The following is a 27,103-nucleotide window of genomic DNA, read 5'->3' as shown; positions in this document are numbered from 1 at the left end:
CAACCTACAATAGCTTCATAGACTTCACCATCCTTACCTTCCTGCCTGGTATATTACTGTGTCTCCTCTTGGTTATTCCCCAAGCACACCCATGGGCTCCCTTACCCAGGAGCTCCTCCCCTGTTCCTCTAGCCCTAGGTTTAGAATCTTAGAGGGCCAGCCATTCGTTGACCACCAGAATAAGGGACTCCCAGGGTCTACCTGGGAGGATACCCTCAGGTTTCTCACAATTCCCTTCCCCTGTGCTGGTTGTACAGGGTTGTTTCACTCGAGACTTCTTCGTGTAACATTCAGGTTGCTTTTCCAAGCTTTCTAGCATATAACTCGGGTTGATCTTCCCCTCGAGTCTATCAAGATTATTATTGCTGGGGGTTTCCACCTTTGTCTGGTCGTTCAGGGCTTGCAGGGGAGATGGTTTTAGAAGTTCTTTCCTTTCTCTTTCTCTCTCTATTTTCCTGTCTCTTTCTTGCCCTTCCGCCAACTCCTCTTCTATCTTTTCAGGGAAAACCCCTCTGTAATACGTCCCCACTCTCCACAAAACAAGCATTGTTCTAACGGTGAGTTTTTTGAGCCCTCCAGAGATATATAAGATATGGATCCTCTCCTATCCTTATTCAGGGGGCTAAAAAAAAAAATCTGGGGCATAGCTGTTTTCGTTTTTGTTCCTCCTCTCTCAATTGTTTGCCCCCCGTTTGTACCTTTGAATAATAAGGATGGGATTCTGGGATGTTATCTTCTGTAGAGGGAATTTTTAGGTCTCCTCCTGAGATTTTATTAAATTATATTTTCCCTGAGGTCTCACATAGTGGATTCCCTTTCAGTGTTTTCCAAAAGAGTTTCATACACCAGTAGCCCTACTCTGTCTCCCCTATATATTTTTACTGGCTTTCAGGAAAAGGTCAGGAGAACGAAGGTTAATTTGTCTTCGTCCGAAAAGAGAGGTATCATTTTCACATTTCTCTCCTTACAGGGTATAATATAAAAGGACCAGCCCAAAGGATACCTTACTCTTAGTTGTAATGAAATCAAGGTTTTGTCCCTTCCCTGTAGTATGTAATCTAAAGGGCAAAAAAGATAGTGTTACCGCCCACATTCTTTCGGACATGTGAAATAGCTTGAGGGGTCAAGGGAAAAAGTTTGACTCCCATTCTCTGTTCCAAGGGTTCGAAGGGAGGTGTCACGCTCTCAATCGATTTCTCACCATTGAGGGAATAAGGGGTTTGCCTCTTGAGTCCAATATTTCTGAGCCATATTGGGGGGAATTGCTCAGTCAATCTCTCTCAAATAATGTGGGTGGAACATGGGAATCCATACTCGAACTTGCTTCAGAAATTATGTGGGCTCTCCAATTTGTATCAAGTGAATCATATCCCACCTCTAACACCATATGTAAGGAACCCATGGTGGCAACAAATAAGACAGACACAAGTGATCACAGACCAAGGGTGTTTATTAAACTGTAAATGCAAGTTTAAAAAATTCCTAATCTTAATCTAAATCTAAGATGGGAGCAAGCTTCAACCATCAAATGAAAATAAACCAGTCCTTGTGGTGTCTTGTCAAAGTAAAAGGCCTATGCTAAAAAAAAAAAAACTATTGCCAAATCCTTACTAATTAATTACAGAAAGAGTGTGGAATAGAGTTTTCAATAAAGAAAGAAGTACTCACAAATATTAAGTCAGGATGTGATTGCCAGGGGTCTCCCTTCCCCACCCTTTGAACACGGGACAAAGTGGATCTCCTGAGCACAGTACTTGCTCAAGCTTCCCCAGCACGAGCCAACAGTTCCTTTCCATCTATCATTTTCTTCGATGATTAAGTCTCCTTTCAATTAAAAGTCTCTTGCCTTCGAGGGCCTGAGTGTTCACAAAACAGACAAACAAAAAGTTATTTTCCTAATGGACTTTGTATGATGACTTTTCACCCCTGGATCTCCCACAGTCGGGCTCGGATCCAAATGCTAAGGGGGACAATCCACTTCCCCTGGTCTTACAATCCTTCTTGCATTCATGGTTCTTAATGTCTTTTTAAATAGCTCCTCAGGTTTCGCCCCTTTTTGTCAGCCTCCCTCTGCTGGGTTTACGCTTGCCAACTTTTGCTAAACACTTCACGGCAGACATCCCTCGATCGGGTTCACTGCTGTCAACACACTGTTCATGGGACTTCAGGCTTTGTCCAGTCTTGCTAGTATCCCTCTGCTGGGTTCACTCTTGCCAACTTGTCATTCGTATCTTTTCCATTAATTTCTGGTCCTGCAGGACTCACTTCCCTTTGCTTCACACAAATCTCTCGGCCAAAGACTTTCGACTGTACATAGGATTTTACAAGACCCCCGTATGACCACTTTGACACCCCTTTTGCCTTTTCCTGAGACCTTCTGGTTATGGTAGTATCTACCATTGAGTAATCGGCCAGAGTTTCCTGTGTGAGCACCCACGTGGTGCTAGACTCCTCTGTTGCTGGTTTTCCCCCCTCTTCTATCAATAGCATTTTAAGCTTTCACAGTTCAAATTAGCCGTTTGCTACTTTTGGTTCAACACAGTTCGGTTTCTAATCTACTCTCCCCTTGACTCACCGGCTGTGATGAACCACTTAGCTTTCTTTCTCTTTAGAGTCAAGGCTGGTACCACAGAGCTAAGCGTCTCTCCCTGGCTTGGTAATCAGCAGAGTGTCTCGTGTACCGTTGACATCTGCTGCAACACACCCTAGCTATTGTTTGCGGTCTTACGATTCCTTCTCTGGAGGTTTCATAGGCCCTGGTCGGAAAGGGCAAGGTCACTTCTCTCCTCGTCACCCTCTCGGTATGTGCCATCTTTCTCCTCCTCTTGAACTGGTGTGCTAAATTAACTCTCACATGCAGTCTGCCTTGCTCTACCTGTGCTTTCGTGCTCCACCTTTTATCCCTGTGGTGAAGGGAAAGGGCCGTCGGGTGTGTGTGATTCTAGTCAATTGCTTGACTTTGCCTGACCCTTGTATTGGGACACGTCATGGCTCTCATGTTAGTCTGTTGTCTTTCGTGTTGTGCAATAGTGTTTGTGTAGAAAGAGAGTGGGGGTTAGAGTGTTAAGAGTATCCTTAGATAGGAAAAGGTGTTGTATGGGATTATAACCCTTGCACTAGAGGGGTTTGTGGTGATCTCGGAAGGGTGGTTTTTGTAGGGTTTGTGCAATGAGTAAGAGGATTTGTGGGGACTGTAGTTGTTGGTCACATTCCTCTGGGAAGTCAGAAAATGACAAATCAGAGGGACCTGATTGGTAGGGTTCATGAAGCAATCGGGGATAGCCAGTTTCGTGAACTGAACAGTGGTGTTTTGTTAAGATAGATTGGGTGTTCGGGAATGAATTATCAGAGGGACGTGAAGAAGAATGATTGGGAATATCCGGGTAGAAGACAAGATACTGGGATTCTGGGAGTTGTGGTTTTTGATAGATTTACCAGCTGCAGAGGGTTTATTGGCTTTGGCTAAGGAGATTCATATAGAGGAAGGGGGGTGGATCTGGAGCAACCTACAATAGCTTCACGGACTTCACCATCCTTACCTTCTTGTCTGGTATATTACTGTGTCTCCTCTTGGTTATTCCCCCAAGCACACCCATGGGCTCCCTTACCCAGGAGCTCCTCCCGTTAGTCTACCCCTCGGTTTAGGATCTTAAGAGGGCCAGCCCTTCGTTGACCACAAGAATAAGGGACTCCCAGGGTCTACCTGGGAGGATACCCTCAGGTTTTGCACAATACCCACTCACCAATTAAAAAAGTCACCATCCGCCACTGGGCCCCCATTCGGCTTTGCTCAGGCCGTTCGACCATTGAAACATGGATGACAAATTATGACTTAAAGCGTAACCCCAGCAAGACCCAATTCATGCTCCTTGGCCTCCCCTCCAAGCAAAAACCCACTTAAAGGCGGCTGGACGAAGAAGTGCGCGTGGACGGGTTCAACCTTCACCTCACCCACGCTGCAAAACCCCGAGACTTCATTGCGGATAGCAATCTATCCTTCCAACAAAACATTCCGAAAAAGGCTGCAACATCTTGGTATCAATCGCTCTACCCTGCAAGACCAAGCCCTTCGTTCCAATCCAGGACGTCCAAGCGTTGGTGCAGACCCCAGTGATCTTGCACATATATGGCGGTAATACCCTCCTCTCACGGCTCCCGACTGCTCACATGGTCCTCCTCAAAGCAGCCCACCACACCGCAGCTCACCTCCTCACCGCCTTCAGGGAATTTGGCCACATCACCCCCACCCTGCGTGAATTACGCTGGCTCCCTTTGCATATATCAGCTGGCTCAAAACCGCTCCTCATCTACAAGGCAACCACTGCGCGTGCAAAGTTAAAACACCAAATGCACACAGTCCTCTCACAGTAATATCATTTTCAGACTGGAAACTAGTCTAACTCACACAGAGAAATCTAGGCAACCAGCCTTCTCATGCTATGCTCTGTTCCTCTGGAACTCCACCCACTGACAGTACAGACTGCTCCAAGTCTTGCTGAGTTTAGGAAAAACTGAGGAACTGGCTCTTCCAACAATACCCTGTTATAACCCAGATTCCAGTTATCTTAGGCACACCCCATCCATAGATTGCACTGTGACAATTACTAATAAAGTTCACTCCATGAGTTGTTAAATTCTCGCTACCAATGTTTTGCTCCATGACATACGCAGCACTCGGTTGCGCCTGAGCTAGGCCTGTGCTATAAAAATATATTATGATGACAATAATATGGCATGTTTGGTTAAGCCATATAATTTCTATGTTATGCCGAAATTGTTACGTCATGGTAGGTTTTGCTGTATTGGCATGGCATGCTATGCCAGGGTTTGCTAGGCAGTCTCCCCTATGCTGGGTTTGCTTATGCTCTTTCATGCTAGGGTTCGTTAGGCAGGGAATGCTATGCCAGGGTAAGCCCATGGTATGTTTGGATGTGCTGTGTTATGCCACGGTTATGCAATGCTATGGCAAGTCTTGTCAGGCTATTGTAAGTTAAAGAGGATTTGAGAACAGGGCAGAGGATGATGGGAAGGTGGACTGTGCACTGGCGCATATAGGAGTGTGTGGCACACTGGGTGATTCTGGGATATCAAATGCCAACCAGGAAGGATGGGCGAGGGGGTTTGTAATAAACCCTCAATGGACCCCCGCCTTACTCAAGAGTCCCTTTCCTTTGGATCTTAGACTCTTCTCAGCTCTCTCTCTGGTACCCCAGACCCCTCCCCCCCTCAGTCCCCCCACATCACTAGGGAAATACCCCTACCTCTGTATCTTCTCTGTGGCCGCAATGCCCCCCTGCACAAGGCCAGTGGGCTTGGAATGCTCTGACCGTTACCTTGCCTGAAACAGGTCCTTCCCGGGGACAGATCAAGGGGCCCTCTTAAACCACTCACTTATGCGGGAGAAAGGAACGGGACATCCATGACCTTTTTTGGGCCTGCACTTGCCTGGGTGAGGTCATCCGCATGTGCTTTCTCCGGATCCCGTGGAGTCTTCTCGCTTTGACGTATTGAGAGAGGATCCGCCGTGTCTCGCTTCTTGGAAGCGGCCTCTGAGCCTTGGAAAGCTTGGGGTCTCCGGAGAGGACGTGCGTGCTTCCGTGGGTGGGATGCGGCTGTGGAGGGAGAGAATCCCCTAAAAGGACCAGACTTTGCTTTGTTTCGGGGGAAATCAGGTAATTTGTTATTTATTTACTTAAATGTATATAGCGCGCAAACAGCCCCTGGGTATCGAGGCGCTGTTACATGGGATGAGCTTAGTTGCACGAAACAACGGAGCAAATGGTTGCAAGGTTGCCAGATGTATGAATTCAGCAGATGTGGCCGGGCCCAGGTCCTGCAGCTGTGTGCTCCTACCCCACATGGGAACCACAGAAGCACTGTTTACATGTTTAAAGGTTGCTGAGTGGGCAATTCTTAACAGTATTGCGCACCAAAGGAGGGGTCAGCTCTGGCCTTTGGATCCGGTGCACAGCTTCCATCTGGCAGGTGATGAGTCAGGGGCTGGGGGCAGACTCAGTCGCCACTAAAGGGGACATCTAAAAAAACGATGGCGGACAATAACCCCATGGCTTTATTGTACTTGGTTATTGTTGACTTCTTAGGCCCAGACACTGCCCCCAGCTGCTTGAGATGGGGAAATCAGGGGTCGGCGTGCACCGGGTAACCAGGGGTGGACTGGCCTATAGGGAACTCCCGGTAGGCCTCTACACTCTGGGCCTCTTTTGTGTGGTAACCTATTTTATTTTCAAATGTTCTCGTAGGTAAAGGGTTGGGCTTGCTGAAAATGTGCGATATGGGGCCACTTTAAAAATAAATTCCAGGGCCTCATTTGGTTCCAAGTGCACCCCTGCGGGTAACTCAGTTCCCGTTTCCTAGGTTATGAAGGATTGGCGGATCTGGATGGGTTTCCACTCCTTCCAGAAAGGCAAGCCTGCTCACGGAAGCCTGCACGCCGGGCCTAGCTTGCTCCAAGCTCGCTCCAAGCTCAGGCTATGAGTCAGTGAGTGTCCTGCTGAAGGAAGGCCGGGGTCCTCAGGGCGTGGGTCGCTTGCCTGGGGCGGGCCCCGTGTCCCGCATGCGCTGTGCCTTCAGGTGGTCTTTGCTCTGGAAGCCCCGGAGAGGGCTGCAGAGCAGGGGCTATGTAATCCAAGCGCTCTAGGAGGAGGATGGGCCTAGCTGCTGGGCTTGTCGTGCTTATCCCTAGTCCCATGCGCACACAGGCACCCACAAGTGCATGCAGCCGCAATCCTCCTGGCACAACAAGAGGGCACCTCCGTGTGTTGTTGGCGCTAACAAGCATGGGCAGTGGAAGCAGCGCCCGCTTTTGTCATGGCGCTCACCTGTCTAGCCCATATGTGATGGCTTATTTTTCTTAATGTGAAATACTTCTTCGATATCCCTTTTAATCCATGCATTTTAAGAGTATTTGACTTTTCAGGTGTCATTTTCTTTTCCTTTATTGGATTTTGTGTTGACCTGTGAGAGGAACTCCAGGAGATGTTCCCAAGGGACACTGAGGTTCATGGCAGTGAGTGGGGGTCACAAAGGGTGGGGCATTGCCCAGCTACTCGGCGTGCTTACAGGACAGTGGGCTTCAGTCCTGCTGCAGTAGCTGCTCCATCTGTCCGCCCCTGAACCCAGGATAAGCCGTGTGATGACTTTAGGTTTTTTTTATAGGGTTTCCGCATCGCTGTGGGGAAACTGTTGTTAATTTGCATTCAAACCCCATATTGACATTGACCAAAGATGGCGGGGTGACCTGGCGATGCCATCCCCTGTCGGTGAGAGAGGGCAAGTGGGGCACGAGGCGAAGGCGCCCCAAGTCAGGCATCAGCACACACCGTGTACAGTACGCCCTAATATGACACCAGTGGCACTGGGTGCACGCATTAATAGTGCCATTTGCAACCCAGAATCAGATGCCTAATACAGATAGGGCCAGAGTTGCAAGGATGTGCACATGTCTAGGGGTGATTGTAACATTTACATAGCTCACAACTCAAAATGCGTTACGTCGTGGCACACACTCTGTGAAATGGACACGTGGCTGATTCACAAAGGGGATGTGAGCATTCCAAGCGGACACTAGGCATTCCAAGAGTATGAGAGCATTCCCACAGGAGTCAAGCATTCCAAGGTGGTACGAGCATTCTAAGGGGATGTGAGCATTCCAAGTTGACAATAACCATTCCAAGGGGATGTGAGCATTCCAAGCGGACACTATGGATTCCAAGAGGATGTGAGCATTCCAAGGGGTACGAGAGCATTCCAAGGAGTACGCGAGCATTCCAAGCAGATGTGAGCATTCCAAGGGGACACTAGGCATTCCAAGTGGATGCGAGCATTCCCACAGAAGTCAAGCATTCCAAGGGGATGCGAGCGTTCTAAGCAGATGTGAGCATTCCAAGCGGACACTAGGCATTCCAAGAGGATGTGAGCATTCCCACAGGAGTCAAGCATTCCAAGCGGGTACGAGCATTCTAAGGGGATGTGAGCATTCCAAGTGGACGATAAGCATTCCAAGCAAATGTGAGCATTCCAAGGGGACACTAGGCATTCCAAGTGGATGCGAGCATTCCCACAGAAGTCAAGCATTCCAAGGGGATGCGAGCGTTCTAAGCAGATGTGAGCATTCCAAGCGGACACTAGGCATTCCAAGAGGATGTGAGCATTCCCACAGGAGTCAAGCATTCCAAGGGGGTACGAGCATTCTAAGGGGATGTGAGCATTCCAAGTGGACGATAAGCATTCCAAGCAGATGTGAGCATTCCAAGGGGACACTAGGCATTCCAAGTGGATGCGAGCATTCCCACAGAAGTCAAGCATTCCAAGGGGATGCGAGCGTTCTAAGCAGATGTGAGCATTCCAAGCGGACACTAGGCATTCCAAGAGGATGTGAGCATTCCCACAGAAGTCAAGCATTCCAAGGGGATGCGAGCATTCTAAGCAGATGTGAGCATTCCAAGCGGACACTAGGCATTCCAAGAGTTTGAGAGCATTCCCACAGGAGTCAAGCATTCCAAGGGGGTACGAGCATTCTAAGGGGATGTGAGCATTCCAAGTGGAGGATAAGCATTCCAAGCAGATGTGAGCATTCCAAGGGGACACTAGGCATTCCAAGTGGATGCGAGCATTCCCACAGGAGTCAAGCATTCCAAGGGGATGTGAGCATTGAAAGCGGATGTGAGCATTCCAAGGGGACACTAGGCATTCCAAGAGGATGTGAGCATTCCCACAGAAGTCAAGCATTCCAAGGGGATGCGAGCATTCTAAGCAGATGTGAGCATTCCAAGCGGACACTAGGCATTCCAAGAGTATGAGAGCATTCCCACAGGAGTCAAACATTCCAAGGGGGTACGAGCATTCTAAGGGGATGTGAGCATTCCAAGTGGACGATAAGCATTCCAAGAGGATGTGAGCATTCCCACAAGAGTCAAGCATTCCAAGCTGATGCAAGCATTTCAAGTGGACAATAAGCATTCCAAGGGGATCTGAGCATTCCAAGCGGACACTATGCATTCCAAGAGGATGTGAGCATTCCAAGGGGTACACGAGCATGCCAAGGAGTACGCGAGCATTCCAAGGAGATGTGAGCATTCCAAGGGGACACTAGGCATTCCAAGTGGATGTGAGAATTCCCACAGGAGTCAAGCATTCCAAGGGGATGTGAGCATTGAAAGCGGATGTGAGCATTCCAAGGGGACACTCGGCATTCCAAGAGGATGTGAGCATTCCCACAGAAGTCAAGCATTCCAAGGCGATGCAAGCATCTAAGCAGATGTGAGCATTCCAAGGGGACAATAGGCATTCCAAGAGGATGTGAGCATTCCAAGGGGTACACAAGCATTCCAAGGGGATGTGAGCATTCCATGGGGACACTAGGCATTCCAAGAGGATGTGAGCATTCCAAGGAGGATGTGAGCATTCCAAGGGGTACGCGAGCATTTCAAGGGACACTAGGCATTCCAAGGAGATGCAAGCATTCCAAGCAGATGTGAGCATTCCGAGGGAACACTAGGCATTCCAAGAGGAAGTGAGCATTCCCACAGGAGTCAACCATTCCAATGGCATGTGAGCATTCTAAGGGGATGCAAACATTCCAAGGGGATGCAAACATCCCAAGGGGACACTAGGCATTCCAAGAGGAGGAGAGCAGTCCCACAGGAGTCAAGCATTCCAAGGGGGTGCAAGCATTCTAAGGGGATGTGAGCATTCCAAGTGGACACTAGGCATTCCAAGAGGATGTGAGCCTTCCCACAGGAGTCAAGCATTCCAATGGGATGTGAGCATTCCAAGCGGATGTGAGCATGCCAAGGGGACACAAGCATTCCAAGAGGATGTGACATTCCCACAGGAGTCACGCATTCCAAGGGGACACTAGGCATTCCAAGAGGATGTGAGCATTCCAAGGGCATGCAAGGATTCCAAGCAGACACTAGGCATTCCAAAAGGATGCAAGCATTCCAAGGGCATGCAAGCATTCCAGGGGCATGCAAGCATTCTAAAGGGAAATTATGCATCCCAAGGGGATGTGAGGATCAGCGAAACATGTTTGCAACCAACGCAGTGGTCAGCAGCCAGGCGCCTGCACTGTGGTGTCTAAGCGGTTAATGCCCAAATGAAGAACCAGACCAACTTTTGCTCGATCCAGGTGAATCATTCAGATTTAAGGCTTCAGGATAAGAATTTGAGGTACTATCCTCTCGGCCAGAAGCGATGATTGGCAGGACACATAGTCCAACCTCTGATAAAGATGCAAGCCTCAGAACCAGGTGAAGTATCATTACGAGCAAGCAATGGATCAGGGCATGGTGGTAGACGGACACAGGGGGGCCACTGAACAAAATGGAGGCCTAAGCAGATACAAAATGGAGGACTGAGTTCATCAAAGAGACTAGTGATCTTGCCACGTCCACCTCAGAAAAGAGAACTGGTGGAACCAAAGGAAAGGAACCAGCCACCAATCAGAGAAGGGAAGTCTTTGTGTACAGGTGATGAAACCTTGGCACCGGCAACGACAGAAGAGCAGAATCAAGCATCAAAACCACTGTCTCCACTACAGGCCAGGCTTCTCCCGAGATGTAGAAATACTTTGTGTGTGGGAGTGGGATACGATTTAATGGGAACATTATGAACTTTAAGTGCGAGGCTCAACTCAGCATCAGCACAGAGATGGCCAAGGAGGTAAAAAGTGTGCCGTTAAGCGAGACGGTACTCCAGGTGTGAGACTCACACCCAATGAGCTAATCAGTAAGAAATGATGGCTGCCGTCACTGAAGAAGTCAGCGACACCAAAAGCGGGACAATGAAAGTGGCGACCAAACCCATCACAGGCCTCATAGCTCCACCGCCCCCCTCAAGCAGCAGGGTCCGACTTCCTGATTGTGTAAACGAGTCCAATCACTGGTGAGTGGCTGGGAATTATGACAGAGAGGCAATATCCCTGCAGCTGGAGCAGACCGAATAACCAGTCGCCTTGGCAACTGCTCAACATCGGCCTCCAGAGGGTTGGATCTTTATAAGTAACTTCAAGCAATTTCCCTTGAAGGCAGTTTTGGCAAATTAGAATGCCTGGGAGTCCAGCCAATCAGAAGTCCTTGAATAAAAGTGGACCTTCTGCAAAGGCGCTAATTCTTGTCGGCCATGACTCCTTAAGGCGTTGGCGAGAAGAGTGGTTACAAACCTTCGCCCGGTTCCTAGAGATGCCGGGGGTTTGGTCTTGGATTGCAGATGCGGTTCCAGCGGGAGATCAACACCCGGCTCAGCCAGCTGGCAGACACGCCATAGTTCTAATCTGAATCTTGAAAGAATACGTAATTTGTATAAATATATTGGTTAGCAGTGCAGGGTTTTAACACCAAGACTAAGGCCGGAGCGATACGAAATGGACGCCGTGAAGTATTTTCTGACGCGGGGTCAGGGCACTGTTTTTCATATTGACAAGTACAACGTGCATCTGTGTGGGTCCAAACCACCTGGCCTCTCCGTGTATCCCAACATTGAGCCAACAACAACAAATTTGCTTACGAATGGGAGGGAGGAAAATCAAGGTGATCCGCATTGGCTCAATATTATTCCTAGAAACCTGGTAGGAGGACTACCCTTCTTTCAACACTCCCCGCATCGACGTCCAAGAGCAGAAGCCGGGCCGTCTGCACAATGTCTGTTGTGAGTTTCAAGGAATCTGCAAAAGAAATCAGATTTTCTGAGAGCGGTTGTCGGATCCTAAATTCATCGAGCAGTTTGGCAACATCTCATATCATGAAGGATATTTAGCAGAGCCGACGGATTTGGGTCCGCCCGGGGACGCAATCCCAGAATACGTAGAGATCACTCAGGCCGCACAGCAAATTGCAGCACTTTACTGGGGGAGTGGGTCATGCCCTCAAACCTCTGGATCCGGGGGTATTTGGGAGCCTGATGAATCCATTAATATGGAAACACATCTTCATATTCTGGACTCCGGGAATACATTTGAATGCAGTGGCAAATCCTGCAGTAGTGGGGGGGTGGGGTTGGGAAGGGGTTTATGTGGCTCACACTTGTGAAATTATGTGGCCCCCATTTGGCAGAGCCAAGGCTCAACTTTGACTCTTAACCTCAAATGAGAGCTTCAATCGATTACATTTGTGGGTTCTGAAAGCCTACTTGTTTTGTGGATAATGTTTAACATTGCAAGGCTGCACTTATTGGCCATGACATTATGATATGATATGTTATTTATAGCGCGTTTAATACCCTGAGGTTTCTAAGCGCGGACCCAGGGATCGAACCTGTGTTGCTCCGTGTGGTCTTGCTTGCAAGGTGAGCACATTGCCCCTGAGCTATCCTCCTGAGACTGGTGCATCAAACCCGATGTGATATGATACGATAACGTGCCTGTACAGTCTTGGGAGGATAGCTCAGGGGCAACGTGCTCGCGTTGGAAGCAAGACGACACAGAGCAACAGGTTTGATTCCCGGGTCTGCGCTTAGAAACCTCTGGGTATTAAGCGCGTATAAATAACCTATCATACACAAGTGTTTCTAGGCGCGACAAGGCAAAGAGGGGGGGACAGAGGGAGGACAAAACAACGATATTAGTAGGCCTTGTGTCATTCAAATCGTGCAAGTGTGGGGGAAGGAAAGGGGAGACGTGCCGGGGGGGGGTGAGGAGGAGGGAAAAGTGCAGGTACCTCGTGCAGCCAGCGTGTGGCCCATAAGTGCAGAGAGAAGGGACTGTAGGGTTGCAGATACAGACCCTTAAGTGCTGGGGAGCCCGGAGGCAGTGCAAGGGCAACTGGACATGCAGGAGCCGGGGCCCGAGTTCAGGGGGTGACCAGGCGACAAGTGTGCGGAGCAGTCAGGGACATCAGCAGGGGAAAAGAAGAGAGATTATCGGAAGCGAAAAGGAAGGTCTGGAGCTGCTTCCGGAACCGCAGGTGGTCCTGCTCAAGTTTGAGAGGCAGGGAGGCTGTCCCAGAGTGAGGCCCCAGCCAAAGAGAGAGATCTGCCCCACACTCTCTGCTTGGAGAAGTGTCTGACCCTCAGAGTTGGAGGTGGATGAGCGGAGGGTTCTAGAAGGAAGATGCTTAGGAAGAGAGAGTTGGATGTAGTGTGGTCTCCGGCCCCAGAAATCCTTGTGAACGATGCAGAGGGTCTTGAACTTGATCCTTGCAGCCACCGGGAGCCAGTGGAGAGATGACACATTTGTGTGTTTCTTTTGTGTGGCAATTCCTCCTGCTCAGTGATTTAGTGTTAAAGGAGATCATATGACTGGTATTTGTCTGTTGAAATGCTTGAAAGACCGCCCGTTTTACCGCACTTCCCGATTGCGTATTTAACACATGTAATACCACCTGATTATGAGTTCCAATCAAATTCCTTATAATGCACCTTCAAATTTCACCTCACCCAAGAAGTGGAGGTAAAATTTGTAAAAACCTGAAGAAGGTTTCTCATGTTTTTTCCTGCAGTGAAGGGCAGTATGAGGACATTTGAAAAGGGCGAGAGGCCCCCCTTCTTATCGCCTTTGCCAGGCAATGCCCCTTTTGTGCACATACTGTTTTATGCACCCAGTGAGATCTACCACGGCATGCAATCCATTTCCATCCTCAGGACAATGGGGACATCCCTTAGAAATCCTAGAAAGAGAAGTCCCACATCTGGGAATCTGCATTGGTTACTGCCATCCTGTGACTTTCTCATAATTAGGCAGATTTGCAGAAATAGCGCCAGCGGTACTTCCCTTCGGTAATCTGCCTCACTCTTGCTGCGGTGCATTGCACTGCAAGAAGCTTTGAAAGCACAACGTGCACAGGGATCGGTGCATTTACATTTTCGATAAAGGGCATGTTTGAATTTTGTGGTCTTTGAAAAAAGATGAAATACATTTCACAGCAAACGGAGGTGGTGATCTTGCGCCTCGTGGGGGGTCTACTATATTGAGCTCCGGCAAGCTAGCTCAAGGGGTTGTGCGCCGGCCACACTCACTGTGTGCAACCTACAGGTCACTGCTTTGAATCCCAGTGGCTACCTTTTCAGCTCCATCTCCCCATCTCCCCTCTTCCTCCACCATCCCTCCGCTGGGGTTTCTCAGAACGTTTAGAATTGTGTTACTGACTTATTCACCAACTAACACCAGATGAGGGGTCTGCAACCGCTGGCTCTCCAAATGTTTAGGACCACAACTCCCATCAGCCTGAGCCAGCATAGTGAATGGGTAGGGGTCATGGCAACTGTAGTCCAAAACATCTGCAGAGCCACAGGCTGCACAGCCCTGATTAGACGGTGGTCCCAGACAGTCGCCATCTTGACTAGTAGCAAAGTCCTCGCGATAGGCCTAACATGTGACGCGCCTTGCCTCATGTCCCCGTGTTCTAGACCCCCGAGTTATTCAACCTTCATTGTAGTGAGGAGCAAGCGACCCCCGCTATGGCACTGTATGCTGTGTGGTCTGGTGAGTGGGGAATGAGAAGTTGTGTGTGTGCAGCATTAGAGTGGTGCCCACCTGAGATGGCTTCGTACAGGTTGGCGCTGTAGCCCACGTAGTCGTACTCCTCGAACCTCTGCGGCCCTTCACACAGGAGGCGGCACTCCTCGTCTGCTTGGTAGTAGCCGCCTAGTGCCTCTTCAAAGAACTCGATGGCCTGCTCGTACTGCTCGGCATCGTAGTACCTCACCCCTGCTCTGTAGTCCTCCTGCAAAAGAAGAAGCAGAGTGCATGTCAGGACACGCCAAGCACACGCAGACGGGTCACACTCCAGGGTTTTAGAGCGTTCCCGTGATCTGCATGCCCAGCACATGGCTCCAGATTAGAGCACTCGTGCAACGTACATGACAGGCACGCACAGGGCGGTCATGCTTCACTGCCCCAGAATGTTCACATGATGTGCAAGATCCAGATCAAACACACGACGTACACACAAAGGATATGTAAATTGGCTACATTTCACTGCCATACAGCAATCATGCGATGTAAGCACTGGTCGCACATGAGGTGGACACACCGAGGCCCGTTTCTTGGCCCGGGCGAGGCGGGCGACCGCCGGGGGCGCAATAGACCACACTGGTGGCAGCTCGACTTGCCCTTGGGGCGCATGCGTCGAGCTCACTTGCCTTGGGCTGTGCGCGATTGCTCGAGTAGAGGCAGCAGGTGCTGGCGCTGCCTCTGATGTGCTCACGTTAGGCGCCTGCCCCGGCACCCATTGGCCTCGCTAGGGGGGGGCTAAGGGGGCTATAGCCCCTGACCTTTTGGTTGTAGCCCCGGATAGAATCTCAGGAGCTACAGCCAAAAGACTAGCTAGCCCCCGGTCCCAACAGTTCCGACATCAGCTTAGCCCCGGGTCTTTTCCAGACCTAGCAACTCCCCTGCCGGCACCTAACGTGAGCACCTCAGCTACTCGAGCAATCCTGCACAAACGACCTCCTATTGACATCCCCCACCCCTCAGCCTTCTTCATTTCAAACCCTGCTGCGGTGCCAGGACCCCTGCTGCTAAATGTCATTAGCAGCAGGGGTCACTATCAGACTCGGCGCCACAGTGGGTGACAGGGGAGTTGCTAGGTCTGGAAAAGACCCGGGGCTAAGCTGATGTTGGAACTGTTGGGACTGGGGGCTAGCTAGTCTTTTGGCTGTAGCTCCTGAGATTCTAACCGGGGCTACAACCAAAAGATCAGGGGCTATAGCCCCTTAGCCCCCCCCCAGCAACGCCCCTGGTGGGTGAAGTGAAGAAACAATAAGCCACGGGGAAGTTAACTCCTTTTTCAATCATGTTATGAGTTAACTTCCCCGTGGCTTATTGGCAGCGCTGATATGGGCTTGGCGCCACAGCCTATGGACTAGAAACTGCCCTGTACCCAGGCATAAAGACTCCCTTCCCCCTCCATTGTCCTCGTGTTTACAGGACACGATTTCTTAAGTGCCCAGAGACGGTTCTCGCTAACATGAAGATGTTTAGTGCGCTTTTTGTGGCCTGTTGTAGCATGTGCAATGATTTGTAGTGGAGGCAAAATAGAAGACGGAAAGCTAATTTCGCTGGTAAAAATCGAAAGCAACCAGGGCCTGAAATACTGTATGAAGCTCACAAGATGTTGGCTTTTTGTCAGTTTCAGATTGTACAGTTTGAAAGGACCGTACTGGGTGCATTTTGTTCCCCCAAGACAAGGGTGCATCCATTTCAAGCAGAATCTAAAAGTGAACGGAAAAAAATAAATAAATGCAGATTACCTCCGTGAGCATGGCAAAGAAAAAAAAACAGTTACATTTTGAATAAGTAAAAGAAGGTGAACTTATCCACTAAAATTCAGTCTTTGAATGATTTCACTTAAAATATGCATGTCGAATAGCATGGTTGTTATTGACCCCTGGGGCACACCATGATCTACTCCAGAGTAATGCGGTCCCAGCTTGAGAGGATGCATCTGCGCGGATTGAGCATCCATTTTAGGGAGATGAAACCCGCTTTAAAAAGTAGCCCCTAGTTTTCCATGTTGATGAATAGAACCTTTAGTAATGCCCCATAGTCAACAGTGTTGAAAGCCAATGCGCGACCTGGGATGACTGATGGTGCCCCCACGCACATAGCATCAGGCTGCACCTGAATTCAAGTTCACTTTGTGCTACAAGCAGCCTGCCCAATTGATAATCCCCTAGTAAAGTGTGCAAAGAAAGGTTGAACACCCAATGCCTAAAACGTATACACAAGCCAAAAACTGTTGGCTTTGCCAATGTTTTTTTTTAACAGGACTAACTAGAGGTGCAACTCATGAGGGAGCCAATAACCAGAGGGGTGATGGGCCATATGAACCAAGGACCAGAGGAGTGATGGACCAGAAGAGCAACTCATGAGGGAACCAATGACCAGAGGGGTGATGGGCCATATGAACTAAGGACCCGAGGAGTGATGCACCAGAAGAGCCACTCATGAGGGAACCAATGACCAGAGGGGTGATGGGTCATATGAACCAAGGAGCAGAGGAGAGCGATCAACCAGGTTCCCCAAGACCAGAAGGGCGACTGAGCAGAAAAGAGTGACTCACAAGGGAGTCAAGGACCAGAGGGGTGACAGAAAAGCAGAGCAACTCACAAGGGCCTTGCTGCCAAGTGGGGGGCCCATGCCATGCGTGACGCCATGAGTCTGTCCTGAATTTTCACTTTGCATGGAGGTCCTTCTAGGCCCATACTTATAATTGGAAGAACACAAATACCAGTCCTAGCAATTAACAGGAAATGCCTGGGCTGGCTCAGTGTCACGAAGGACATGGAAATACCTGGCAGGCATGCAAGGGAGCCAAGGACCGGAGGAGAGCGACGAATCAAGGACCAGTTGCACGATGGACCAGAGAAGCCAAGGGTCCAAAAAGCAAATGATGTGCTTTTATAAGTCACACATACAAGAAATGAAAATAGACACGGTTAGAAAAATAAAATGCTATTTTAATAAAAAGTTCTTGAATCACAATGTAATAAAACCTGTTTCATGTGTATAACAGTGATTTATTGACGTTGGGTAGGAGTTACTTAACCGCAGGGTATAGTTTAGGAGCAGCGCGCATGCCGAGCGTGCTGGGGTGGGGGGCGCAATTTAGTGTTTCGCCCTGGGCACCAAATGGACTAGAAACTGCCCTGTGTCACACACTTCACTGTAGAGCCGGTAAAATAGCTCAGCGGGTTGAGCACTTGCTGCTGCGATCTGCGCGTGATCTGCAGGTTTGAATCCCGGCAAGTCCAACAAAGCCTTTCATCCTTCCAAGGTCAATAAATGAGTACCAATTTCGGTTGGGTGATATTGTATGTAAATATGTGCTCTGTAAAGCGCTTTGGTTTAAGGCGCTATATAAATAAACTCATCATTATCAGAGCGCTCCGGTAATGTACAGTCCGGCTTATGGAAGGTGGGCACACTTCCCTTCTTGAAAGTGCTCCTGCGTCGTGCACGTCAAAGGGACACACAACACTATTGTAGGCTGCTTCCACCGTGCGCATGCCTAGTTTAAGCCGGGCGGACACACTTCACTGCATGACAGCAGTCTGACTTTGTACGTTCATCACACATCAAGCAGACCGTGGCATGACATCACAGAGGCGGTAAATGGGGGACCAGTGAGAGCTCCCAAACCCCCCGAGGGCTGGCAAAAAAGATCAAGAACCCTGGCATCTTCTACAGAGAGCCAGCCCAGAATCCGTGACTGGGATAGGCAGAAAACACACATGCAGGCTGCAGAGGTAAGACAGGCATGCCGCGTGTCCTGCTGGAGGACCACGGGTCCACGTGCCCAGCGCGAGTCCCAACATGGCAGAACACCAGGCATGGACCACAGACTCCAAGCAAAACCCGCGTCAGAGACGGGAACTAGGCACTCACGCTTAGCACGCGACTGAGAACCGCAGCTGCCAATTCCCTGCAAATAAGCAGGCCGAGGAGAGCCCGTTCCCAGCAAACCGGTCAACAGGAGCACTGGCTCTGGAAGAAGTCATGAAACCCTGTCAGATCCTAATATGGTGGGTCTGATCAGGATACAAACTAAACCACCACACAACTCCCCTCACCCGGAGAACGGGGAAGTCATTTCACCAAAATGACAGGGGTAGATGTCATTTGACCCCACCCCAAAGAGACATCAAAGGAAGCGACGGAATCCAACATTTCACCTTTGACAAACCAGGAAGCATCACATAGCATTGTTCCTAAGTACACTACGATAAATATGGTTACGATATCACTATAATGTGATATACATTTCATACAAGAATGGATCACCACATGTATCGTTGATATCAGTGTGTATAGGCCCATATTACCAAATTACTGTGAATGCAAGCAGACATCCAAGGCCAAATGATAATAGTGTTATTATAGAACAAATATACATAAAATATCACCCAACCTGTGTTGTTTCTCATTTATTGACCTCAGAAGGATCAAAGGCCGAGTTGGCCTTGCCAGGATTCAAACCTGCAACCTGCAGATCAAACACACATTGCAGCAGCGGGCACTCAACCCACTGAGCTATTTTACCAGCTATAGCTATCTTACCAGCTATAGTAAAATGCACAATTACATGTCAGAATGTTCTCAAAGTCAGAAAGCAAATAACACTCTGCAGTGGATACCATTAAACTGGTAACTGAAATTTAACAGCAGGCCATGTCAAACCTGCATGGATCTACTTTTCAGGCTTCAGAGTTTGGCAAAATACATACCATTGGGAGGGTTCATAACTGTGTATTAAAGAATTTAGAGTAGCGCAGGGAAAGCAGCTCACTCACACGGCATCCCATACTCTGGGCACTCGTTACCTCATACATGCAAACAAACATCCTGAACAGCATGCCAGGGAGATGGGAAAGATAGACACATTACAACAAAGCATTAATTGTGGCACAATGAAATTGAAGGCCACTTGATGTGCTATGGTCAAATATTTCTACACTGTACACAAGCGTTTAGGCACAAGGATTTTGTCAAGTGACCGAGGACACCAAGATGGAATGTCTTGTGATGATCGTAACAGAGACAACGGCAGAAAAAAACATGCTATGACTGCAACTTGCGAAAAGCAAAATTCATAGTCCGAATGGATACTTATTCTACTCTCAGTGCTTTAAGTGGGCCGGGGCCTGCGGGGCCGGGCCCCGCCAGTCTTCAAAAAGTGGGGCTGAGCCGGGGCCCTGCCGGGGCCCCCCGGTCCCACCACGCCATGGCAGGACGCATTATCCCGCCACGGCCGCAGCCGCGACGGGAGATGCGCCCGCCAGTGTAACGTTAGGCAAGTGGACAGAAGTGCCAGCCAGCCACACCGTAGCTGAGGCTGGCTGGCACTTCTGTCAGTCACTGTAACTTCCCTGATGACCCCCCATCTGAGGGGTCATCAGGGAAGTTACAGTTCCTTTGTTTGCCCTCGCCAGGTCACTGACCCTCTGTGAACCTGCAGGCTCCATGATCTAATATGTAGATTATATCACAGAGCCCGCGGGTTCCCAGAGGGTGAAAGACGTCTTGGGCTCTGTGATCTCTGCTCAGAGCAGCGATCACTGAGCCCGAGGTGCCCATCACCTTTGGCAAATCTTTATAAAAGATGCCTTGAAATGTGTACGTTTCAAGCCATCTTTTATAAACATAGAAATATTTCTATGTTTATAACAGACGGCTTGAAACGTACACAGTTCAAGGCATCTTTTATTAAGCTTTGTCGGCGGACAAAGCCACCTTGGGTTTTGTCCATCCTCAACGCTTTATAAAAGATGGCTTGTACGTTTCAAGCCATCTTTTATGAACATAGAAATATGTTACAAATGTCTATGTTTATAAAAGGCGGCTTGAAAAGTACACACACCATAGTAAGGTAAGCACACAAGTGTGCGTAACTTACTATGGTTTGTACACTTTCAAGCCACCTTTTATAAACATAGAAATATGTAACATTGCTACGTTTATAAAAGAAGGCTTGAAAAACACAAACCATAGTAGTACGCATACAAATATATAAATGCTCTACTACATTTATATATTTGTTTGCGCACCCTACTATGATTTGTGCACTTTTAGGCCACGCCCACAGCGGATGCCACGCCCCCAAACGAGGGCCCCCCTCAATTTCTTACCCCACTTAAAGCACTGTCTACTCTAAATGCTTTTTGGAAGTTTGTGTCTGCTTTGTGAATTGGAGGTGTTTAAAAACAGACTAAATCAGTGACTCCCCCCCTAAAGTGCCTGAAATAAACCTTTAATGAGTCCAGCAATTATTTTATAGAATTCCAGAAAGACTATTTGTTATTCCTATTCTTTCTTGTTTAGGGTCACTGCTCAGTGTTACACTTGTGGAACCCCTGTTTTTTTTTAAGAGGCCTGAACAAGAAAGCCAGCCACTCCAGAAAAAAAGAGGGTGTTAAAAAAAATTGGACTACTTTTCTTTTTTTAGGGGTAGCAAGGGAGACCTCAGGGGTCACAGTTGCGACCCCTGGTAACCCCCAAACGACATCCCTGGTGGAGAAGGAGGGGAGGGTTTACTCTCAAGGGGACCAGAATCAGAATAATTGTTGCCCTATTCACCTTATTACTTAAGCTATAAAAATCAGCAATTTCAATTAACTTTGTGGAGTACAGGGTTTACTCCTGAGAGCTGCTGTTAAAGCAAGAGAGGAAAAAGCTGAAGAGAGAAGGTAAGGTGAAAGAGAAGGAGGGGCAGAGGTGAAGGCAGTGGGAGGGGCGGCAGCAGAAGCTAAACGGGAGGAGGTGGAGTATCGAGAGCAAGGGAAAGAGCAGGAGTCAAAGGAAGAGGGGGAGGGTCAAATTCCCTAATCCCGCCTTAGAGCACAGCCAGGGTCAGAAAGGGGTTAAGCTCCAGGGTACCAGAGTGGGACAGAGCCCAGGTGGGAAGTCCAGGAGCAAGGAGGATACCTCTGGAGTACCTGGGGTACTAGTCAGAGAGTAATAGAAAGGTTGCTGAGCAAGCCAGGACACTTGATCCCCTTGAGGTCCCCGAGTACATTGTGTGTGCTTAAGTGGCAGAGGCAGCTCCTGGGGTGCCACATGGATTTATTTATTTATTTTATTTATTGTGCACGTGTATTTATTGTTTGCATCAAGTAAATTGTGTTTCAAAGCGCCCACAGGGCAGTGGGAGGGAACATGGGGACGAAAGGCAAATCTAATAACAATGAAGAGAAAGAAAGAGGTGGTCCTAGTAGGCCTTGTGATCCTTCAGAGCGTGCACGTGCAGAGAGAGAGAAGGGACGAGGGAGGGGGGTAAGTGCTAGGAGTTCCTCTGAGGAAGTGCTAGGCAGCAAGTTGCAAGCAGCTGTTCAGTGCCAGGCAGAGATCACTTAGTAAAGCGTGGTCACGTGCCAATAATAATTGCAGGCCGGTGGGACCACGCAGGCCAGTGTGCGCCCAGAGGCAAGTGCTGGGAAAGGGTGCAGGCTGAAGGCCAAGACCCAGACGGATACATGAGGGACCTGGTCCCCAATCTCAGCGACTGTGGCGTTTAGCAATGGACAGAGAGGGGGGAAGGAGCAGGTGAAATGGAAAGTCTTGAGTAGCTTCCGGAATTTGAGGCGATTCTAAATGATTTGTGGTCAATCTCTGCTCATGAATGTTTTTAGGCTAGGGCCCTCAACAAGTTGCCAAATTGGCAAAAGCCACCAAGCATAGCGAGATAGCCCAAAATAACGTAGACGGTCCACACCACCCCGGAGAAAGGTTCTAAAACCGTGTGTTGAAATTGACCATTTTACAACACTTTTTTAAAATAGGGTTAAATAGGGTTAAACACCATAGTTTACAATTGGTCCTCAAGTGTTAACACTTTCAAAAAAACAATAAATGCCATTTCACCAAAAGTGCACAAGAACAATTTAGAACATTTTCCTGAAGTTGCAGCCACAGTCTATCTATGCCAGTAATGGTAAATCACTTTCATGAAGCGTGTGAGGCGCGCACTCCAATTCCTGGCCAATATACTACCAGAAAAAAAGAAAAAGAATAAATGGGTTGAATCCCAAAGTGTCCAATTCACTGGGTTAGATCCCAACTGTTGCAAAAATATTCACAGGGTTAGATCCCTTATGCTGCATTTGGGCTGCTGTTCTCCTCCTAGTGCTTTCGTGTCCCAACACTCTTCAGGGAGGCTGCGTTGCCTTTCACTTCAGGTGAATCCAATTAAATTGCTAATGCAGGCTCTAAGAAAAAAACGTCCCCGGTGCTGCAGCCTCTCCAGCCAGCTATCCCTTGTCCAAGCCCCGCCCCCCCTATCGCCCCATCAACCACAAAGAGTGACCACCCCAAACACTAAAGGCCCAACACACCCCTCTCTTACCAATGGGACTTCCGCCTTCTGGCCCCTTTGGTGATAGTCTCTCTGGGACCTGAAGTCCTCCTCTGTCCCTCTGGTGCAGTGTCACCGATTTACACTTTTGATTGAGTGGTTTTGTTACTTTCCCCTGATGAGTCCGCATTTTAGGACTCATCAGGAACAGAAACACTGCATGTGCCCCTGAGAGAGCCTGGGTTCCTCGGGGTGATGCTACCACATCTCTGTGCATGGCCGGCTGTCAGGTCATTCCGGGGGGTGGGGGGAGGTGTCTAGCTGTAGCCAGGGGGTAGGGGTCTCCAGGTAGCCCTTATGTTCCATGCACTGCAGGGCCATGCGCCCACACACTGGTCATAGGCGTGAGTGACTAGATACAGATGCGACCAGGCACGACCATGGCCCTCCTGCAATGAGGGGTTCAAGGCTGCAGTGGGGGTGACCTGCTAGGCCAGTCTCTGAATAAGGGATGTTTGGGATTCAAGTCTGATTCCACCTGGGAGGAAGCCAGTCAGGGGCGTTGCTAGGGGGGGGTAAGGGGGCTATAGCCCCTGATCTTTTGGTTGTAGCCCCGGATAGAATCTCAGGAGCTACAGCCAAAAGACTAGCTAGCCCCCAGTCCCAACAGTTCCAACATCAACATAGCCCCGGGTCTTTTCCAGACCTAGCAACTGCACTGAAGCCAGTCAAAGTCAGTAAATGCCCCCCACCACTTCCCCCCAGCCAATGGTTGGGTCTCAACCGGATGCAGTCCTTTCATGAGTGCCCCTCATCTTTACACCGACTGCAGAGTCACTTAAATGTGGGGAGTCGGTTCCATTGCCGAGTAGAAGAAGCGTTACAAGATGCCGGCCATGAGGAACAGCCCTCCCGGAAACCGGAAACTCTCGCAGACCGCACCGACAGGAAACCGCCTGCAGGGCGCTGCGAGAACTGGCCTTCCAATCGTCCAGAGCAACACCATAGCTGGGGGCGAAGGGGCACGCCCTTTATATCAGCAGGAGCAGCCTTGAAGCAAAGAAAGCTTGAACATGTCGACCTGTGTGCGCCCTGCTACACCTGGACACTACTGCAGTGGCATCGCCAGGGGCGACTGGGGGGGGGTCCGGCCCCCTTCTGAAATCCTGGGCCCCCCCTTGTGTCCCAACCTACCTCACCTGGGCTGGTCTTTCTGCACAGTGAACGCAACACAACACAGGAGCTGAACACCAGGATAGTGCACCACTGTGCAGAAATAGATAGTGAATGGAGGCTGTCATAAGTCTTTATAAGCACTCCAATCAAAACAGTTCAGGTCCCTCTGCAGTTAAGACCAGCCCCTCCAACCAGAATGTAGCCACAAAACTGCTGATGATGGGCCATTAGTCACTGAATGATTTCGTGCCAGCATTCTTATGGGTGGCACCCCCAGTTTTGCCTATGGAGGCCACCCTACTTTTGTCTTTGGCCCCACTCAGTGCAGCTCCTAAATTTGATTCCTGGCGATGCCACTTCTGTACTGCCCCTGAAAACAAAAAGGTCACAACACGAACACACACTGTTCCATGCCTCCACCTCTGCACCCCCAGATACTCTCACCAGCCTAAGGGGCCTGTTCTTACAAAGACTGACAGTGGGCAGGTGCCAGCGAACACTAGTGCCCTCATGCCATCTGAGATACGATGTCATGCGACCAGTGGAGCCACCTCTGTGTTGCTGTCCCAGTGGCCCTTGGCTTCAGTGCCCACCTCCCCTAAAAGATTCAGGGCCACAGCTGTAGTGCGGGCACTCCGCTAATGCCAGCCGAACTGTGATGGCTGCCCTTAAACCCAACTGCTCATCAGCTGAACAAATATAGTGTCTCTCCCCCCCCAACCGCGAAATCATTCACCAAACCCTCCCCACGCCCTGTCCCCCCCCCCAACTCCAAATGCTTCCATTAATAAGTGACGTTGACTGTTGCAGTCTCAGCTGGAGGCCTGACTTCACTACTTTCTAGGCCACTTTTGCCCAGTAGACTGCCCTGCCCAGTGCTGCATCCAAGCCAATACATCGATTAATGACTTCTCATAGTAGCACACGCATTCACTCAACCCAATAACCCCAAAATAGGCTTCCCCAGAACCGCTCAAGGAGACCGTATATTTAGCGGGGACTTAGAACGAGCCCCTCTTTAGAACATGCAATGGGAGCCAACACAATGCCCCCCCTCCCTCCTGCCCCCACACTTCAAGAGCTTAGGCTGTTGCCTGAACCCGATATCACTGCAGCCCCACTGACCTGAAAGGACAGCACCAAATCACACTGAAGAGAACCACAAAATCATCCTGTCTCCATCAACTCGGGAAATGCAACCTTCTTATAAGTCCATAAAGGAGCTTCACCACAGTTTCCTAAAATGAATAGAATTTCCCATAACCAGTCCAGGCAGGATAACAAACAAAAGCTAGTCCCCCTGAACCCCCAGGAATCTCCAAAGCTGCCCAGCAACATCACCAATTGTGATTTTACCGCCACCACTCCATAGAAGACAAACCTGTTACATTATAACCAGTTTACTTGAATAGGAGGCATTCACATTATAACCAGTTTACTTGAATAGGAGGCATTCACATTGTAACCAGTTTCTTTGAATAGGAGGCATTCACATTGTAACCATTTTCTTTGAATAGGAGGCATTCACATTGTAACCAGTTTCTTTGAATAGGAGGCATTCACATTGTAACCAGTTTCTTTGAATAGAAGGCATTCACATTGTAACCAGTTTCTTTGAATAGGAGGCATTCACATTATAACCAGTTTACTTGAATAGGAGGCATTCACATTATAACCAGTTTACTTGAATAGGAGGCATTCACATTAATAGGAGACATTCACATTATAACCAGTTTACTTGAATAGGAGGCATTCACATTAATAGGAGACATTCACATTGTAACCAGTTTCTTTGAATAGGAGGCATTCACCGTAACTTCGATGTTATCCTAAAGTGTAACCCAAGGTGACAGAGGGTCTTTCCCAGCTCGGCCTAAACAATTCAGAGGTCAGTAAATTGAGTACTATTACAATGGGTTGTACTAAAACCTTTTCTTAAAGCGCCTAAAAGCAGGAGGGTTCCAGAACGGGGTGTGCTATAAAAAGCATATGGAATTATAGATGCATAGCTTTCAACTATGCGGATACATTCCGGTGTGGGGGGTGGGTGGGGGATACAGGTGACTTCTTCTAGACAATGAGAGTGAGACTTGAGCTGTCAATGATGCAACACGGAGATCCGGGGTGAGTGGACCCCATAATTGAAAGCTCCCCATCTTGTAGGGCCTACCTACCTTGTGTCTCTTTCCGACCCCTTGCGCTAAACCCATGGCAGAGGGGAAGCACAAGGAAGCCATGTCAAATTAAACTAGGGTGGGTTTCCTCTGCCCTCAGCAACAAAAAACAAACAAAAAATACAATTACCTGTCAGGGATTGGGCCTTACTAGCCTGCTGTGATGTCACGGCAGTTGATTATGAATTCATAATCCCCTGCCATGACGTCACAGCAGGAGGACTTGGCCTTCAAAAAAGAAATAGCTGCTCGTGGCTTCTTATGGAAGCTTTGCACAACAGTTTAGTTATTGTAATTTGTATTGTTTAATTTGTAAAGCGCTTATACACAAGTGAAGTGCTTCAAAGCGCTTCAAGGCGGGAAGGGGACAAGGGGATATGGTCGTCATTCTTAGGCCTTGAAATTCCGAATGATCTACAACAATAACTAGCACACTAGGCCAGAGGCATTTCTACTAGTATACGTGCGCGACAAAGAGTGGGGAGAGAAAAGAAAGGGTAAGAGGGGAAAAGGACATACAGAAAAAGAAACTACTGGGGAGGGGAGGCAGAGAAGGGCAGGACAGACAAGCCTGCTAGGCCTAGTACATTCAAGGTTGTGCAAGTGCACAACAAGGCTGGGACAGAGGACAGAGAGGATAGAGCGAGTTTCTAACTAACCCTGCCTAAATCTCACGCCTCAGCTAGGTTGCGCTGGTGTGCCGCTTATCTATTAGCGATAGGATAAGAGATAAAGTAGCCACTTCTAGATGTGTAATACTTTCAGCTTTGCAGGTCCTTTACCACTCTCTTCCACTATGTGTATGCATGTATTGGAAGAGAAACCTATTTTTATTGTTTAAAATAGTGCGGCAGTGATCAAAAGGTTAGACTTCTGGTAGGGTGCTACATACTTTATTAGCCTACAGACTGTCTATTTGTCCCTGGGGAACTCAGATCTTAAAAAGGCACAATGACACAAAAACAAACAATGTTGGAGAATAACATTCGACAAGAAGACACTAAAGTC

At 48.9% G+C, this 27,103-nt stretch overlaps 1 protein-coding gene across 3 annotated transcripts in view; it reads right to left on the bottom strand.

Moving 5' to 3' along the window:
* Nucleotides 1-27,103, bottom strand: part of P3H2 (prolyl 3-hydroxylase 2) — a 460,038-nt gene that overhangs the window by 141,473 nt on the left and 291,462 nt on the right. For all 3 annotated transcript variants that reach the window (XM_069617454.1, XM_069617455.1, XM_069617456.1), the window contains exon 3: nt 14,489-14,678. In XM_069617454.1, the coding sequence (XP_069473555.1) occupies nt 14,489-14,678 (190 nt within the window). The remainder of the gene's footprint in view (nt 1-14,488; nt 14,679-27,103) is intronic.

Source organism: Ambystoma mexicanum, chromosome 10 (assembly GCF_040938575.1).
Source record: "Ambystoma mexicanum isolate Mex_15411 chromosome 10, UKY_AmexF1_1, whole genome shotgun sequence".
Lineage (NCBI taxonomy): Eukaryota > Metazoa > Chordata > Amphibia > Caudata > Ambystomatidae > Ambystoma > Ambystoma mexicanum.
This window is presented reverse-complemented; position numbering and strand designations above follow the sequence as displayed.